At 33.3% G+C, this 20822-nt stretch overlaps 1 protein-coding gene across 1 annotated transcript in view; it reads left to right on the forward strand.

The window, feature by feature from the left end:
* Window positions 1-19032, forward strand: part of Prosalpha7 (proteasome alpha7 subunit) — a 30372-nt gene extending 11340 nt beyond the window's left edge. Inside the window, exons 3-7 of the mRNA XM_081725495.1 lie at window positions 1079-1202; window positions 6026-6127; window positions 7153-7296; window positions 10872-10984; window positions 18693-19032. Coding sequence (XP_081581621.1) covers window positions 1079-1202; window positions 6026-6127; window positions 7153-7296; window positions 10872-10984; window positions 18693-18870 — 661 coding nt within the window. The 3' untranslated portion in view covers window positions 18871-19032. The remainder of the gene's footprint in view (window positions 1-1078; window positions 1203-6025; window positions 6128-7152; window positions 7297-10871; window positions 10985-18692) is intronic.
* Window positions 19033-20822: the final 1790 nt, after the last annotated feature.

Consider the following 20822-nt stretch of genomic DNA (forward strand, 5'->3'; position numbering starts at 1 on the left):
ATATGTTCTATGTGGTTGAATAACTCTTGAAAAACAATATTTGCTATTGTGGGCAATGGTGCTTCAATGGTAGAGTGCTCGCCTCTGGCGCGTGGTGTCTCTGGTTCTATCCCAGTTCCCACAAAGTTTGCTGGATTGTGAACAAAACCATGTGCATGAGTTTTCTAATGGTTCTTCCGTTTTCTCTTAACTTTAGTCATTCCACTTTTATCACCCACAGCATCATCATCGTCCCTCTTAGCCTCAGTGCATATTTGTGGGACATCAAACTAAAACAATTACTGTTATGTTAAAGAAAAAAATTATATTAATTATTTTCTGTTACTAACAGAAACGAAGTGATTTATCATCTACTTGAATATTAACATTAGTACTTTGAAAGGTACCCCAACTTCTTTCATACAGGTCGTTGCGCCGGTACCATAGGATTCTGAAAGATGGACACGTAGGTAAAGCGCGTAATAGTTCCTGCCATTAAAACTCAGTTTTTCACGTTTTTTGCGGTTTATAACTCTGAAACTAGATGTTTTTCGACTAATGTGTGTTTCTTTTCTTTTCTTTTGATATAAGGAGTTATCTCCCGGAGTTCGGTTGAGTTAGTTTTCCTCAGATTGCATAAAGTTGTTATGACTCAAGATTTTTTTTTTATTTATTTATTTATTCCTTCTAAAGGATGTAAATGTTTCCTATTGATTTCCTTTCGTATAATCTAACTATACCACATTTCACACTATCAAACAATAATAATGGAGTAAATAAATACATAAAATAGCCGTTGATGGACGCAGACGTCCAAAAATTTGATAATGAAAATTTTCAAGAAACTTGCGTGAATATTTTTAATAATAAGGCAAATTAACTTGTGTACATATTAAAATCAAAGAATATTTTTTTCCTATAAGTTTATACAACGTTTGAATTCAAATTCTTTGTTGTTTGCAGTGCACTGATGTGTGAGTATAGCGTAACAATTCACAGTGAAGGAGATACCCATGTTAATTTGTAAGAGCGTTTTTATTTTTTGTTACTTTCTGATGCTTTTATTTATTTATTTATTTATTATTTTTATTTTTTTTAGGACAGTCATAGGTTTACGTGGAAAGGATGGAGTTGTGTTTGCAGTTGAAAAATTGGTGACCTCTAAGTTGTACGAACCAGGAGCAAATAGAAGAATATTTAACATTGATCGACATGTTGGGATGGTAATTTTCAACCATTGAACTTTTTATTGCATGCAAGTAAAAGCATGAGTTAATTAATGAATTAAAGCGTTAATGAAATGCTTGCAGTTATTCTCCATTTTCAGTAGACCTTCAACCTAAAACATAGTTCATTCAGACTCTAATGGACAAGGAGTTGTTTTCTTATTTTTATAGTAATCTTACAAATGTGAAAAAGTTCTAAGCAAGAGAAAGACTGTAAGTTTCAGTTGCTAGTTTTGAACATGTTGGAGAAACTAGCAGAGTCTCAGGTAAATTATTTGAAAGACTACTTATCTTAACAGTGGAACTTGGTTGTACACTCATGTCCAAAATTATTGTCGCATGTCTATCAATATGATGTTCTAGGAATATAATTTGATAACGAATTTGCCGCTATTTCTTATAATGTTACTATGTATATATTCGGCAAAGACATGTATGTGGCAAATTTTATGTCAAAAGAGCAGTAAATAAGAACAATAAAACGAAAATAAAACTTCCTTGTCCATTTAGCAACATTTTGTTTTACTCAATTTAATTTTCGTATTTATAATTCTTTTCCTATGAAATTTTCCACAAATATACACTTCCCGATTATACACATAGTATCAGTATTAAACGTACCCTGCAAAATCATTATCAAATTATATTCTTACAAGAAGACAGTTATAGATATGCGACAATACTTTTGGACATGAGTGTACAATGTATTTGTACATCTTGTTACGCAAATACATCCAGTATGAACTAGAGATGCAAAAAAGCCGGCTTTTTTGAACCGATGGTTTTATTCACATAAAAAGCTGGCTTTTTTTGGGAAAAAACGAGAATTTTGGAAATTTTGGCTTTTTTTCATTTTCATGATTTTTCTGTCTAAATAGCTCTCTTATAGTATAGTCTATAGTTAGATAAGAATTCCATGACCTAAATGCCATATTTCACTCGGAAATTCACCATCAAGATGGATGGAGCACATGTTTTACGAATTAAAGCTAACATGAAGAATGTAGTATTTGAGGGCAGTTTTAGAGGCTTTTTAACTTTTTAGTTATCGACATTTTTTTTTCTTCTCTAGATCATTTTAGTTTGTCATCCGTGTTTCATTTCTAAGAGCTTAGTACTCTAGCTTCTAGCGCAAAAGTTAAACTTACGTTTTTCTATATATCCGTCAAAGCGTACGTTTTTCAATATACCCGTCAAACCTTACTTCCACATTTTTGTTATACTGTAGCTATGCAATGATTTAGCAATAATTTTCCGGATACAAAATTGAATACCAATTTATACAAATAATCAGTAACGGATTTAGAAAAGTACTTTGGAAGGGGTTTCTCTGATTATTTCGTTTTCTAAAAAGTCCTAATTTCATTTGGGAGCTGCTTGAAGTTTATGAGTACAGGCATAACTAATATTTCGTTTCGTTTATATGTTTAGCAATAATCTTCCGGATACAACCTTGAAGATCATTTTATACTGAGAGTCAGTGGTGGATTTAGAAAAGTATTTTGGGAGGGGTTTTTCTTACTAATGTTTAGTTTTTCTAAACATTTGTAATTTTTATTTGACGGGAGCTTAAAGTTCATGAGTAAAGGCATAAAGATATTTCGTTTGTTTTAGTCATTACGTAACTTTGGAGAACAGGCTTCAGTCCGAAAGACCGCCCCCCTAACCTTCACAAAACCGTCACTGCTGACAATTAGTAATAATAACAATTTAAAAACAATAGAAAGGAAGTCGGCCAACTCACAGTACACGCACTATTTTTACATTCACAGATGGGATGAAGAAAAGCTTTGTCAGAATGGTCGAATGCTGGGTTGAATCCCGGACTTCCCGATAGAAGCGCAAAAGCTAACCACTCAGTCATGTTTGTTGTGCAGTTGTATTTAGCTTAACTTAAATATATTCCGTAGTCTTTTTGGGGGGGGAGGGGAGAGTTCCGTAATGATATGTTGAATCTCTCTTGTTAAAAATTCAGAAAACTTGAGGATTGGGTAAACTGTGATGGAGGTTATATAAAACTTAACTGTAGAATTTCAAGAATATACAGAACCAAAAGCTCTAGATGTGCAGCCTTTAAGTGTATCATATAAATCTAAGTATTTCTCTTATGTTTTATTTTAATTTTATTTTGTTTCCAAAAGAGAGTATGGAATATTTTGAAGTAAAAATACCACATACAATTTTGCTGCCGGTAGTTATTTGTGTATTTTTTTAAAAGAAGTGTTTACTTTTAGGGTTGGCTGGTTTACACCAGCTTTTTTTTTTTTTTTTTTTTTTTTAATTGGTTTAAACTAAAAAAAATAAAAAGAACGAAAAATGCAAATCGTGTGAACTTCATGGTGACGTTTTCATATATCAAACCATCTGCATTAGTTGTATTTCCTTTTCACCTTTTAATCAAGGTGTCCCATGTTCAATTCTCGGTCGAACCCCAACCCTTCTTTCATGCGTAAACCAAGTAGCGCTTCGGATGTCACTTTAAGCGAAAGTCTTCTCCTCGATAACCTCGGTATTACGTAAGGATGTTAAGCCTAAACATACGAAACGAAACCAAATTGTATATTTCTGCATGCCTGAATGCCTGTTTTATAAAGAATCCAGGGTTGCTTAAATATATTAATAGAAATTGGCAAAATTTATCGATTGCCTACGTAGCTTCCAACATTAGCTTGGATTGGACTTTCAATGATATCTACATACTAAATTTGTAATTTAATACCTCAGTTTTAGCGTACTGATTATGATACGTTGACCTTTAAATTTTACATGCAAAGCAATAACAGGATTTTCCCGCTATTGTTTTACATTTAAAGAAATGACGGGATTTTCCCGATGGCTAGGGCGGGAGTTTCTCAATTTAAGAAATTTACTGACCGGACTTCTTTAAGCTTATGGGACCTCTTCCAGCATAACCCCGTTGTTGCATAATAACACCAAGGCGAAACAAACTTATATCTGTGAATATATAATATAAATTCAAAATATCTAAATCAAAAAACCTGGTTTAAACAAAAAAAAAAAAAAAAAAAAGGTTTCAACTCCCCCCCCCCCAAAAAAAAAAAACCGGGTTTTTGGCATTTTCAAAAACAACCATGGTTCTTGCCAACCCTGCTAACTTTTGTATGTAGGAGGTTAAAAACTTCTTATTATGTACATTGGTTAATCCTTTGGAATTCATAATGTAAATATGTTGAAGTAAAATTGTTTGAAATATCTTTTCGAAATTCATGGTTTATTTTCGAGGTTTTATATTATCAGCATCAATCACTAATTAAATGACTTTTTGTGTTATAGAGAAGCGAAACAAAGTCTGCTTTATCGATTTAAAGCAGAATTTTGAAAAAAGCCCAAAATTTCCCAAGCGAAGCAGAAAAAACCGACTTTTTTTCCAAAAAAGCCGGTTTTTTTTCGAGCCCTTGCATCTCTAGTATGAACACATTTATCTTTACTCTTGATTGACTTAGTGTCCGACATGTTCTTTTCTTGGCCATATCTTGCCACGCTTAAATACCATACTCAGCCCAATCACTTCCCGAAATGCTTAATTCTCCTATTCTGTTTGATTTAAAGGAATAACGGAATCTGATGTGGGTTATCTGTAAAATAAGAACTAAACATGTTGCTGTTTTAAAAATATACACAATTGGCAACCACTTTTGGAAATGAGAATGAAGACCTGGTTCAGTGACTAGCAGTTACGTGACATGAACCTTTCAAACTTTTTTTTTTTTTAAATAAAACTAAAAGAATTATAATAAAATGGTCAGATAACTGGTAAAAGAAAGTGACAGAAAGCAGAGATTTGATGTAAATGCTTGCTTGTCCCTTTATAAAGTCGAATATGGCCTGCACCGCCCTTTGTGAAGTCGAATATGTAGTATTAAAGATAGAATTAGGTACTTACCTTTCCTTCGTAGATATAGTAGCTTTGTATGAAAGACAGCTCACTGTGAGCATAGTATCTCGTGTTCGACAGGCAGGGAACTAGTGCTATATGTCTGTGCTTTTGTGGGATATATATATATATCTTTTTCATGCCACTTACTTAACATCATTATTCGCGTGTATTTCTTATTTTCTTTATAAGTCGATAGGATTAAGACGTTTAAATTTTTTTTTTTTTTTTTTTTTTTTTTTTTTTTTTTTTTTTTATGCGGAAGAAATAATTTAATGTGTAAGTAGAAAAAGGGAGGAAAACATAGTTTGTATCTTCAAGAGGCAAAGGTGTAAACTAGTATATTTCTTGTTTGTATTTAGGAATCTTCTTGGCATAATACTAAGAAAATTTTGACAGCTTATCAGGTTTGAAAGTTGGCTTCATCTTAAACTCTACTTCTATGACATGTTCCATTTTAGTCTTGCTTATATAATTTTGTACGTATGTGAATTTGAGTTATTCAAAGTGTAGGTAATGTTAAAATATTCCATATCTGGATATTACATTTTCATTATCTCATGAACTTCCACGTGACAGTGTAGTTAACATTCTTGCCTTTGGCGCAGCAGAGCCAGATTCTATTTCCGGTGAGAGCTTAAGTTGTAGGTTCACGTTTCACACATCATTTGTGGTGAAAACGACGTTAAATTCCAGATCAACCACCAGTTATTTATAATTTCATACATACATAAGTATAATGCATTGCTAGAACAGATTAATCGTATTGTGTTGGTTACAAAACGATATAAAGAGAAAAATTTCCGAAAGTAAAACCACAATGTATCTTGTCTATTGTGGTTTTACTACAGATGTCTTATTATTTTCTACAGATGTCTTATTTTTTTATTTATTATTGTTTCAGTCATTATATTTGTCTTTCCAGGCAATTTCTGGTCTGTTAGCTGATGCGAGACAAATAGTTGAAACTGCCCGAATAGAAGCATCTAATTATAGGGCCCAGTATGGATCTAGCATTCCTCTTAAAGTAAGTAATTGCATTTGAATTTGATAAATGCTGCTAGATATTAAGTTGGGTTTATTCTAGAAGGGAAATGTCGCATTTAATATTTTTCTCACTCCTTAACCATTCAAATTCAATTCAATTCAATATGAAATGAGGTTTTCATGTGTTGATGGTCTAAACATGGTCTATTTTGCTTTATTATTATACATGAACATATAAGAGGTGTTTTGTTGCCTTTCTTGGTATTTGACATGCGTTCAATTTACATATTTTAATGTTACTGAAAAAGACGCTCTTTCCGAAAAGAAAATTCTTTAATGTAGCTTCAACCACACAGTCTCTACTAGGTATTTGGCTTCGTCACTCGCACTCGTTTTAGGCGGAGTTTTACTCATTTGCAGTCATACTGCGAGTTATAGAGCCAGTTACTCTAATGAAACTCAACAGAAACCTTTATGTTCCTTGTACTTTCAACTTGTATTTAGCAAACCGAAATTCCTTGATAGTATAAAGGAATACGCTACTTTTATATATATATATATATACTGGGATTATTGCAGTAATGTAAGTTTCAGCCAAATATGTAGTTTGTTTCTTTGACTTAGGAGAGCCGGGTTCGATTCCCGTGGGAGCTCCTATGGTACGAATCCACATTAAACTGTAAGTCCACGTCTCATATACCTTGGTACTGAAATGGACACTAAACTCCAATCCAGTGTGTTTTTTTATTATTTTTTCTTTTTAAATGAAACTTCATAATCTACTTTTGTTAGGTTTACAGTAGGGCTTTACGTTTGTTACTTGTAGCTGCACTTCGTTTCGTTTGCAGAATCAAATACTGTGGGAAGTACATGCCTTGTACTTTCGATTCAGTCTTAAGCAGTAGGTTCTATTTCTCGTAATTTTCCGTAAATAGACCCTTTACTCAAATTATTCATTGTAATTTTTTCTCTTTTTTAAACACAATGTTTAATATATGTAATTTTTGTATTTCCTTTGTGTAATGTTTGTATAAGTTAATATATGCAATTCGCTTCTTTTTTCAGTACTTAAATGATAGAGTATCCATGTATATGCATGCGTATACATTGTACAGCGCAGTACGTCCTTTTGGATGCAGTGTTATATTAGGTAGTTACGAAGCAGATGGCCCGATGATGTACATGATAGATCCTTCAGGAGTGTCTTATGTAAGTCATAATACTTCGAAAGTATTAATAATTTAAATTACACGTGTAGTATTAATCATTTCTACTGATGCAATAAATACATACTAACTTATCCAGTAAAAATTCCAATCCTCATAGTAATTACTCAACTAGACGTCATGATATAAATTTCATTACGTAATATTACCACGCATAATGCCGCGATATCATCAATCTTTTACTGAATATTATTCGAATCTCCTTTGTAGAACTAGTGCCATGGATAACACAATATACAAAACGTAACTTGAAGTTATCTGGTAAATTTTGCTGACACATGAAATGTATGTACTTGCTAAAGCCGTACTTAAAATTCTTATTTACGAAATATTTCAAAGACAGATTAGTCACAGCTGTCAGTCGTTGCAAAGGAAAACAAAGATATTTACGAAGAATTCACATTTATGATAACATATCTTCGGCGAACAAGAACTGTTTGAACTAAAATCTGCTATGCTAAACCCGAGTAATTGTTCGGATCCCACTTTAAACAGTAGGCCGGTCTTATATAGCCTCGGTGCTATAAAGGAATGTTACAATATAATTAATTAACCAACTTGTAATGTACCGTGTTTATTTTTTTTATTTTATTTTATTTTTTTAAATTTAAATATAGTCTAACATTTTTGATAGTTATTACAATACACTCTTTCACATCAATCTGGTAACATAATTTCTCAAAAACTACTAAATTAAGTGAAAAGTTAATCCAATTACATAAAATTGCAATAGAAATAGCAAACCAAGGTATAAAATATACAAACATTTTATCTTTTAACCAAGTAACCTTTTCCCTGATAAATAAATAATACCTCAGTTACTTTGAAATTCAGAGTGAAAAATAAGCAACTGGATCCTTAGTCGATAAATACACTATCGCCCCAACGGTCAAGTAATATATTCATCTGGTTATATAGTTAATGCTACATTTCTTTCTGTACATACCAGGTCGCGGAATTCAGTTTTGTTGCTTATCTGTAACCTCAGTTTTATAAAGTGCGCAGCAAAATCTGAAATTCGTTCCATTTTCGGCCGCTGCAGCGAAGTACTTGCACATAACATGTTGAAATTTTGTCTCCATACTCCATAATTTTTCTTCCCACAATAAAATCTCCCCTTCAGAAAAGAAAAAAACTGTGTATATTATCATTCTCCTAGCAGATCCTTTGTGTACACTAGTGTTGCTATCGATCGTATAGTTCTCCAGTTGTCATCAGCAAATGCGAATTGTATATTATAACCATCACTACCACCATGGCGTGTCATTATGATAATACACTGTATCTAATAACGTATGCCAGGCAACCATTGCCTAAATACATGGAAAAATCTCAAAAAGCCTAATGGCCAAACTGCTTAGCCACCCGGCTACATCTTACAGAAACCAGGCCACAACATACAGTTGGTAGGTCAGTCTAACTCCAGTTTTATAAGGTTCACAATAAAACCTTAGTCTGTTTTAGTAACTGCGGTAGGTTATGTGTGCATTCGAACTTAAAATTTTTCATAAACACAGATGGTAAAACGTAGTTGTAACAAGAAAATTATCGAAATAAATTTTTTACTGTGTCATGAAAACTTAAAATGCGCTTAAAATCTTAAAAATTTAATGTAACTGTGATAAAATGTTGGGAGCAACTCGTCATTACCAAATAAGTTGATAATTAAAAGTCAATAAATCATAATTAGTTGATGGCTCAATCTGGTACATGCGTTGATATTGTTCTCCATTTAAAATGAGGCTCCGGTAAATGTTCACTCCCAAAGATTGAAAGCGCCATTTTCAGTTTTTTACAACAGAATAAAAACATACGAACAACTATCTCAGATATTTTTATTTCTCTGTGTTATTTTTATGTCCATAAATGCTGCTCTTCTATTTCATATATACATAAATTCAGCTACAATGGAAGAAAATGGTTCCAAGTTTTGACGTTCATTATAGATTACCCAGAGAGCTGGGCAACATAGTGGTTAACGAACAGGGATAGTAAGGAAGATACCTAAGGCATGGCATGGTCCACTCTTGACGTATTCACTGTTTTTATTTCGTGCATTTTCACTTGTAGAGAATTCCATACGAAAACATTGTGGCTGTTCCCTCTACCTCGCTACGTATGACTAAGTTGGAAAAACTCCGTTTCTTCCATTTTATACTTTTATCAGTTATTTTATATACTTTTTTTTCTTTTTAATCTTGCCTTTTCTTCGTACTTAAAGGAAATAGCAATACACTGCATATAGCAAAAAATAGCATTATTATTATTATTATTAAAAAAAAAAAAACAGCCAGTGCCCAATCACTAAATAATTTGACAAATTTTAATCTATAGTGGGATTGTAACTCCCTCACTGTCTATGGTTTAAGCATTCCAAAGTTTCATCGCCGCCGATAAAAGATGGTCATTTTATCCTATCTGGTATCATTGCTCATCAAGTATACATCATCCGCATACATAATTACGTGAATATTCCTGTTGCCACCGTAATTGCAAATTCCAAAGCAGGGTTAAAGAGTAATAATAATATGTTTCCATGCTTCAGGCCGTAAAGAATAGCTAAAAAATCAAGACAAATTTGTTATATTTGCAGTTCACCTCTAATTTTACTAAGACAGATCTTTACCAAACTTATTGGAAATTCCCAATTCTTCCAAAATAAACATCAAACTGTCTGTTAATCGAATCGAGGGCTTTCTTATCTTAAATCTCTGAATATTTACGTAAAACATAATTACTTTTTTTCGAATATCTCGTCGGTGTTAATGATCAGGTCAATGTTGATTTATTTCATGAAGCCACATTGATGATTCCGTTTACTTTATATCCATACAGGATTAATTGTGCTTAAACAGTATCAGAGTACTGTAACTATTCCTGTGAATACAAATGAATGTATATTTGATTTTGGACAACAATTATTTCATACAAATTATCACAAAATTCATCAATCTGGTTATAAATATGTATTGACAACATTCCAGTGCTACTTCTTGGATGGTTGCTGATTGTTTTCTTCTAGAGGTGTGTGAATGAAGAGAAAGAATTTTTAACAAATTGTCCATATACCAATAAAAGTGGTATTATTTATTTATTTGTAAATAGAAATAGAAATTAAATAGTACTATTTAGTAACTTTAAATTAAGTGTATATAAAACATTCTCTGTAGAGAGTTTTCCGTTACTTGTTTAATTATTAGATCCATAGATTCTTATAAAGGATTTATCAGCACTGAAGTACAATTCTGATTCGACACATACGTAACACACCATCCTGATAAAAGCAATTCGATAAAATTACTTGAAATATTGAACCTTTGAAAAAAAAATTCTGATTTCCTGGTCAGTATTGTGATTATATTAATATGTTCCTTACACTTATTAATATGGTTTCAATTAGTAGTGTTAAACAAAGTTTTACATAACAGTTGCAGTAGTGATATTTCTCAGTAATTATTGCAATCTGTTTTTTGTTTTAAAAAAATTTAAAAAGTTGTATGTAAAATAATAAATCCTGTAGAGTTAACTATCTGTATCATAATGTTTCCTATATTTCAGGGTTATTATGGATGTGCAGTTGGAAAGGCAAAACAGGCAGCAAAGACAGAAATTGAGAAGTTAAAACTGCGGGATTTGGACTGTAAAGATTTAATAAAAGAGGCAGCCAGAATGTAAATATTCTACGTCGTTGTTCATAAAATAACTGTAGAGTAGGATATACAGAATTTGGCTAATTGGTAAAATGATAGAAAAATAAAACATCTTAAGTATTAAACAGAGAAATTGTGTCCATGCCAAAGGTATTATAATCTAATGGAAAGGCATGTATTCTTAATTTATTTCCGAAAGTTCAGTTAGATCAAAAAATATCCTCAACTGTAATGAAATTAAATGGCTGGGGTAATATGCATGCAGAATACTTAGTGTCGAATACTGTGGTCTGGTGATGATATGAATAGGATTAAAGTTAAGGAATTGGTAATTCGACTTTATTTCAGAGGCTTTATTTCTAAGAAATGCTTTGATAAATATCACATCCAGACACAGGTGATTCTCAGGAGACGAAAAAAATAATAATGCCGTTTACTGCAGGGATGTTTTAATTTTCCCAGTCCAAAAATAACTATTTTTTTAGGGAGAGTAAAACCCATAAAAAAAAAATAATAAAATATAATAATAATAATAATAATAATAATAATAATTAAAACATCCGGACGTGGATTGAAATGATAAATTCAATGTGATTACAATTACTTTCTTCAGTCTACTGTGATTCTAATTACTGTCTTCAATCATATTTCTTAGTACACTCCTAGTTTCAGAATTTGCTTTGCATACGCATTCGAGGGATATCGAGAATAGAATACCGTTGAATATGTTTGGGAATCATGCATAACGAAATTTGTTCACGCTTGATCAGCTTTTCTGTAACGGTGTTCAACTGTAATCTGGATCAAAATGCAATGCGACTACATTCTATTTGTTTTTGTAATACAAACTCGCGTATTAGTACAAACAAATAGTAAAATATCTTTCTTCACGTTTCAGTTAATTACGAATGATCACTCTTCAGTCAAGAAAGATTACTAAAGATATACTTCTATTTTCTCAATACTATTTGGTCTAGGAATTAATTCGTGCGGTTGGTACGCACACATTGAAGCTGTAGTACAAACACAAAATACATAAATACCTTAAGAAAAATATTGTCCATCGCTAGCCACCACTTTCGCCCATCTGTCAGGCAATGTATGGATTCCGTGGCGAAAGAAGTCCTCATCCTTGGAAGCGATCCAGTCAGAGACCCATGTTTCGATATCTTCTGAAGAAGTAAACCGCTGTCCAATCAAATCGTTGTTCATGCAATCGAACAAGTAGTAGTCCGAAGGAGCAACGTCTGGTGAATACGGCGGGTGGGGTAAAACTTCCCATCCGACATTTTCTAAATAGGTTTTGACCGGTTTTGCGACATGTGGGCGAGCGTTATCATGTTGAACAATAAGTTTATCATGTCTGTTCTCCCATTCTGGTCGTGTTCTGGCCAGAGCTTGCTTCAAACGCATTAATTGTCGTCGATAACGTTCTCCATTCATAGTTTCACCCGGTTGCAGCAGCTCATAGTACACCACACCTTTCATATCCCACCATATGCACAGCATAACCTTTGCACAGTGAATATCTCGTTTTGGTTGTGATGGATCTGGTTCACCTGGTTTCACCCAGGCCTTTTTTCGTTTAGGGTTCTCGTAATGGATCCACTTCTCATCACCCGTAATAATTCGATGCAGAAACCCCTTTCTGCTCTGTCGTTGAAGCAGCAATTCGCAAATGGTTTTTCGTCTTTCAACGTCTCTGTCTTTCAATTCATGTGGAACCCAATGCGACATCTTTTGAATCATTCCCATGGCTTTCAAGCGTTTGGAGACTGTTGTTTGATCAACGCCTAATGCTGCTGCAAGTTGTTCCTGCGTTTGACACGAATCCTGCTCGAGCAATGCTGTCAATTCTTCGTCTTGAAATTTTTTTGGCTGTCCAGCTCGCTCTTGGTCTGCCAAGCCGAAATCACCACTTCTAAACCGTGCAAACCACTTCTGACACGTTCGCTCAGCTAGAGCATGGTCACCATACACTTCCACCAAAATACGATGACTTTCAGTCGCACTTTTCTGCATGTTAAAGTAATGCAGCAGGACACCCCGCAAAAACACTTTATCAGGCACAAATTGCGCCATGTTCACTTAACTACAAACTGGTGTTGTTGACGCTTTAATCCACTGCCCTATACTACGAACGATACGCGATGACAGGGGTTTGCAACACATGTGTGGATACACGGAACTGTGAAACGCTCCGTTCGTTGCGCCATCTCTTGTCCACCCGCACGAATTAATTCCTAGACTAAATACATTTGGATTACATACATACAAACGAAAAAAGTTCATTAAAAAGGAAACAAAATCTTCTCTTACGATGATTACGTATACATAAATCAGACTTTTCTTTATAAATATATAATGTTATAATTTGAATTAAAGACATACAAATACTTGACGTAAATAAAGATACAGGTCACCGCACTAAACTTTCTCGCTCCAATTTCTTAAACTAAATTATGTAATGCGGCAATTATTACTGAAACATTTATTTTATGAAACATGAACAAAATTATGTTTTCGGAAAATTCGTTGCTATATTGCAAATAGACGTAACCTTTAAAAATATATATTTAGCAAAGAATACGTTTAGATAAAGTTTGTAATCCATAAGCCAAGACATTTAATGAAATATTGTTAATCTGTCGTCACACTAGAAAAAAAAAAAAAATTACATTTTATTATAGACTTTTAATATCAATATTTCACTTCACTATCTGTTTTAGAACAGTATAGTTCTGGTTCATACTTATGCTGTCTTTTCGAAGTGCTCGTGTTTCACACACCGAAACCTATAAAATTTATATATTAAAAAAAAGTATAAAACAATAATTTCCTAGCCAAACTTGTGGTTGTGATCGCACTCCTTGCACAGTATGCTTCCCACTTCCTTTCTCCCAAAAATGACATGCTAAGAAAATTTAAAAAGTTTAACCACAGTAATTTGCCATCGGCTGGTTTGAAAATGACATAGCCTAGTATTTCTTAAAGTATATTATGTTAGGGTACGTGCAATCGATGCCACTCTACAGGGGAACCAGATTTCAGAAAAAGGGACTTTTTGGAGGGATATTTCCCTTTTTTACGCCAAATGTTCTTTCTGTCGTACATCATCCACACATGTGTTTGGTACCATTTGCTATTTTATTCGGAAAAGAATAACGTGTCAGCCATGAATAGTATTGAATCAGTAGCCACTTAACTAAAAATCAACATTTTCCTCAAAATGCAAGAATCGAAAAGAACTGATTTTTAAATTTTTTTTTTTTCTTTCGGTAGTAGAATTGAAATGCTGGCAATCATTTTTAAATCACATTTTCAGTTGCCAGTTTGCTTTCTTACAATATATTTATAATTAAAAGTCCTTTGTAACATGCGATAATCGTTTTATACCTTACATATTCTACCAGATGTGCACGAACAAACCGGGAGTATCCTGATCTACTTTTTAATGCAGATATTTTCCGTTTTTGTGAGTGTGTGCGCGTGTAATTATCCAGGTATACTTTTGAGAAAGTAGAAATAGATCTTTAGTAATTTTCTTTTTAAAGCGAAGCGTTTATTAGTGTCTTTAATTCAAATTATGGTATTACAAATAAATAAACAAACAAACAAACAAAAAATGATGTGTGCATTTGTAATTACCGTACCAGACGATTTCGTTTCCTTTTTAATTCAGTTTTTTCGTTTGTATGTGTGTAATTATCCAAGTGTAGTGTTGAGAAATCCTTTTTTAAGTGAAGCATTTTTGATTTGTAATTAATTGACACATGAAGAAAGGCAGTTCATTATTAGTGTGTATGCACTACAAAAACAAAGGAAACGTTGTTGCGTTACATTTTATTTGTCCCAGATTACAGTTGAACATCATTACAGCTAATTTAATCGAGTGTGAACTAAATTCGTTGTGTATGATTGGAGAAACACGATTAAAGAAACATGCCTAAAAAAAAAAACATGTTCATTTGTTACAGTGTATTACTTGCATTTTTTAAAAGTAATAAATCGTTAAAAATACAAGAAAACTTTTGTTTCTTGATATGGTATATGATCACTAGACTTCGGAATTTTAGGCATGAAAAACTTACGTTTTAGGCGCCTAAAATAGGCCCTCAAAATACGAAAATAGGCTCTAAAATTCCAACTATAAATTTACCAAAATCTTTATTTGTGTCTTTTAACAATACACATACATATTACAATAGTACAATACGTATGATTTTATTCATAGTTCACGGAACAATAATTCCTGCAGAAAATGACCTCTCAACTGAAACTGATGTTATAGGTGCATATTTGAATTTGTTTGCATTTGATAAAAGTACTTCTTCTGGAAGCATCTCGTTCTTCCCCCGTCAAGACTCTTGCCGTGCGATCCAACACATCAAATCCTCGGTTTTGAATTTTTTTTCTGCTGCCTTTATCACTGTCACTTTTTCAACAAGTGTTCTTTCCTTATCTCCCAATTTGGCAATTCTTACAGGCAATAATACAAAATTTGCCTTTTGTATACAAGATCTCTCTTTACTATTGCGTCCTTCACAAGCTCCTTCAAAGCTGTGAAACACACACTACTACTCTCACCAGGAAGTTGAACAACAGGCGCAGTAGTGAAAATGAAATGAAATCTTTAGTTTTACGTCCCACGATTATGCCGGTTAGGCTAAAGGAGACGGTGATGATGAGAAATGAATGAAATGGTGGAATGAAGAAAGTGGGAGAAAACGGGAGAATCCCGAAAAAAACCATGAGCACGGTGTTTGTCCACTACAAAGTCCACACAGTGCGAGCTGGAATCAAAGTCAACGCTGGATGAGTCAGCGCTCTACTACTGAGCCAGGGCGCCCCCAACAGGTGCAATAATATCCAAGTTTTCAGCGTAGCACAGAGCTGCCTCAATACATGTTCTTCAGCGTGTTAAAATAGATTATGGAGGAAGAGGGATGTCGGGAAATTTTTCCCTGAAAAGGCAGTTCTGGATGGAGCTTTACAGAAGGTTTTCTTCATGTTTGAAATGAGGTTATTTACTTCAGAGAATTCACTTCTGGTCTGGTATGGTTTCAGATATCCTGTTGAAAGCATGTACCATACAAGGAACATGAATTAGGGTGGGGTAGAAGATTTTCAGATGTTTAGAGGCAACATCGTTAAAGAGAAGGAGAAATTTGGAATCATCTACATCACCGAGATATAAGAATTGCAAACTTTTGTTTACAACGTAAGCAATTTACTGGGCTTTTACTTTCTGAATTTCCTACTACTGATCAAGTGGGGAAGTGAATGTCCATTTTCATCGAGTTTCCCTGTTGCATACATTTATTCTTTCGTTGACGTCTACCCAAACGCAGGAATCGCCAATGTCCTTCCTAATCTTAGCGAGTGCACTGTTGTATTCGAACTCTAAATATATCTGCTTGAAGTGCTTGCTGTTGTAGCAGGCAGGCCTATCAGGAGATACAGTAACGGCACGTCATGCCTCTAGTAGCGGTAGGGAGCAACCAGTATAGTAGTAGTGTCGTCTACTTCGTTACACTCAGGATGCAAGTTTTTAAAGTAACAGTACATTGTCAATCCGGGGCAGCACAGAACCCGACATCGCGTTGCTCGCAGTGAAGTAAAGAAGTACATTGACCTGCATTTGCCCGTACGAAGAGTATCGAAAAGATTTCTTGCCTAGAGGCTATCTGGTGTCTTTATGCGTACTTACTATATGTGTCAGAAGATCCACCCCTCAACTACAGATATGTTGACCTTGAACAAAAATAGTCCATTGAAAATCATGCAGCAGCCAACTCCTTCTTACTTCCTCAGAGTAGCTAGAATAAGTTTATCTTCTACTCTGACAAGTTTCTGACGGAGTATTGAACAGAGATGAGATGAATCATTTTATGTTGCATTTGCTACAAAGCTTTCACAATACCTATTCTGTAAAGAAAAATATTTGTTTATTTTTTAATTAATAAGAAAGTACGTGAAATAATGCTATTTTCTTGTTTTAGGTTATTTTAGGCTTTTAAAGAACAAAAAAGGCAAAAATAGGCACTAACACCTGTTTTAGGACATTTTAGGTCACTAAAACGTTGTTTCAATAGGTCTAAATTTTCGTAATTCGTAAAGATCTAAAGTTTTATTGCCGACTGTGAAAAGGAAAAATAGGCATTTGCCCTAAAGTCCGAAGTCTAATGATCACACTAAGGTTATCATTTCAATGCAAGTTCTAAAGTATATTTTTGGAGGTGTTTTTTCCTGGGAGATTTATTCTGTGTATTTTATGTGGATTTTACCCAAGAAAAACCCAATGATTTTTCTTTTGGGCTGGGAAGAAAAATAGCTTTGGATGTCCCAACAACCCTGATAGTTTTCGGAGCTAGACCATACCTCAACAGGTGTAGTGTAATGCCGTAATTAAGGAACTTAATTGTGTATATGTTAACTCATAACTGACATGGGTGCGCTGATTGAAATAATTTATTATTATTATTATTATTATTATTATTATTATTATTATTATTATTATTATTATTATTATTATTATTATTATTATTATTATTATTATTATTATTAAAGTATTTGTCGTAGAGTTTTAGAACTTGGCCTTCTCATTATTTACCTAAAGCTTCGCAAATCCCAAATGTATTCCCAGCTAAAGTCCTGCAAGAAGGCATACAAAAACGGGACGGTATAGAAGGTAACTGCATATTTTACTATATTTTTTATGAAATAAAAAGAGAAAAATAAGGTAGTTATTACATTATCAGTAATTGTAAGAAGTTGCCTTGTCAGGTACATGGTATAAAGTAAAAAGGAAGAGGGGGGAAATTGTAATTCGAAGATATCATTATAGGAATGAACCTTCTAGCAAAGTTGGGAGATTAGCGGAGGATCATAATATATGGAAGCTTCTAGTTTTTGGCAAGTAACCTGCCAGGTATCCGAGGGTTATTATTATTATTATTATTATTATTATTATTATTATTATTATTATTATTATTATTATTATTACTATTATTATTTAATAAAATCAGTTTTGTAATGAAAATAAATAAGGGAATATTGTTCAAAGAAATATTTATTTTCCGAATTTGTATACAAATCTCTATTTTTTTACGTAATTTCCCTACCTGTTTAGACATTTATCGTAAGGAACATCTGGTTTTAACATCCTCGTTATAGAACTCCGCCGTCTGTGATGATAATCAATTATTCAATGTTGTCTTCACTTCTCCATTACTGTCTAAACGCTTACTCTCCAGTAAGGTCTTCGGATGGAAAAAAGAAGTGGTAGTTGCTAAGCGCAGTGTCTACATTCCGTGAACAATTTGACTCATTTTTGTATTACCACGTACTGCATTGTTATCATTACATAATTGACAGCAAATATTTGCTGCCGTCATGTTTGCTGCGGTTAGGAACCTGATAACTGAACGTATTTTACAGTCTGAGACCGCTCAATTTTCTTAATATAATAACTAATCTCATAATTCGAAGCGTACAGATTGACTCTGTGAATGTTTAGGCTTCGCGCGAATTTATTCTTAAGGACACGTCAAATTTCAAATGTATTCATATACAGACCATACTTTAAAAAAAATGTATTATGATAATCTATAAGTTCATAGGCATAAATATCGATATAATATTGAAATTCTAGAGACATGTATTTTAATCGTCGTTTTAGAAGACGTTGTTTTAACAGTGTATTATTTTATTTCCTTGTGTTTTGCAGAATTTATTTCGTTCATGACGAACTGAAAGACAAGAATTTTGAATTGGAGTTGAGTTGGGTTGGTGCAGTGACGAACGGCGTTCATGAAAAGGTCCCTGATGAAGTGTTCGCTGAAGCCGAGAAGTTTGCCAAAGCAGCTATCGAAGAAGAATCTGATTCAGATAACGAAGATGTGTAGCCACGACAGCAGACAACAACTCGTACAAGGACGCCTTTCGTTTTTTACTAACTGTTGTTACACAGAAATAATCATTTATGCCTGAAGAGGAAAGCATGCTCATTTGTTACAGTGTGTCACTTGCATTTTTTTAAGTAATAAATTGTTAAAAATACAAGAAAACTTTTTTCTTGATATTGTTCCTTTTTGTTCTGAAACATTTGTTTTCGTTAAGGAAGAAAAGTTTTCTTCGGATTTAAATTAAATAAACTTTCAATTTAATATTGTCTGAAAAACTTAAGACAGTTCTGATGTTGTATTGCGTTTTAATCAAGAGTAATTACTAATAAAATTATTAAGATACAATTCCTTGTTATTACTTTATAAATTGCGGGAGCGGTTTCGACTGACGCATAAGTATATTAATAATAATAACATTATTGTTCTTATCTTTCTTTTAAATCACGATAAGATAATTACAATAACTCCTACTGTTTTCTTCCTTGGTCATAATGCATGCTGAAAAACTAACGTTAAGCACTCACAACCAACCTACATCTTCTTCGATAGAAATTAACGTTGTGCATCTTATTATATTAGGACGAAGAGGAGGCCTAAAGTAAATCTAAATTATAGTAATTTGGATAGTATCATCAATAGTTTTACAGTATATATATATATATATATATATATATATATATATATATATATATATATATATATATACAGACGTGTTCAAATTATTAGACTCAACATTTAGTTCATTCTGAATATTTTACTGTTCTTACAATATTACGTGAGAAAATACGTTCGAACTTAGTCCAAATTACTACTTTGTAACTCTGTCCTAATTTCTAGTGGGTGTGGCATATGCTTTTCGATACAAATAAAACAAATGCGTACGTAACATTCAAATATAATTACTATAAAGTGTGTATATCCGAATTGGAAACAAAAAATGAAATGGAATACTTACAAAATATATATATATATATATATATATATATATATATATATATATATATATATATATATATATCCCACACAAAGATTAATATTTCTTAGGAAATCCCTTATTCTTTATAAAAAATTTTATCCTTTGTGGAATCCTATGTACGAGTTTAGCACATTTTACCTTCAATTCAGTATCGTGATACCACAAATTGTTGATCTTGTTGGTCAATTGAAGTTTGGTTCTAATGTGCTTCTTCTCTAGCTTTTCTTTCATAAAGCTCCAAAAGTTTTCAATTGGGTTCATATCAGGACTAATGATTGACCACTGAAGAACACTAATTTTGTTGTTCACGAAGACTTTTGTCACAGCTGTGGCGCGGTAGCATGGGGCTCCATCATGCATAAAGATAAAATGTACGTCATCAAACCAGAGTGCAGTCTGGGAAAGCAGTTCTTGAAGAACTTGTAGGTATTGGTCGTGCTTCATTGTCCTCTCTAGTTTATAGTCTTCCAGGCCCGAAGACAGAGATCACACCCCAGACCATGACTGAAGTAAGATGCTTCACGGTTTATTAAAGACATTCCAACTTGATTTCCTCCCAGGTCAACGTCGCACATATTGTGAACATTCATCAGACACAAAGATAACATGATTCATCACTGAAACACGCTATTCTCCAATCGTCAGCAGTCCAATATTTTAGGTCTCGTGGCCATTCGAGGCGCTTCTTTGCCATGATTGGAGTAGATTCTAATTTTTGCTTTCTTTCTTGACTGAGCTTTTATTCCCTCGGCACAAAGAATCCTTCAAACACTTTCAGGCCAAATGTCTGCGCCATACTCAGCCATTTTTATGCTTACGTCTATTAGAAGTTGCACTTCTGTTTCCCAGAACCAATCTTTTTAGTTTTCTGATACCTATTAGCGATAGCTTTGGTTTTCACCCACACTTCTCAATCCTATTTTGCCTCTTGTGCATTTCAACAGAGACTCTGCTCACAGATTTTGTTCTATCCGTA

The sequence above is a fragment of the Thermobia domestica genome, chromosome 9, assembly GCF_964235325.1.
Source record: "Thermobia domestica chromosome 9, izTheDome1.hap1.1, whole genome shotgun sequence".
NCBI lineage: Eukaryota > Metazoa > Arthropoda > Insecta > Zygentoma > Lepismatidae > Thermobia > Thermobia domestica.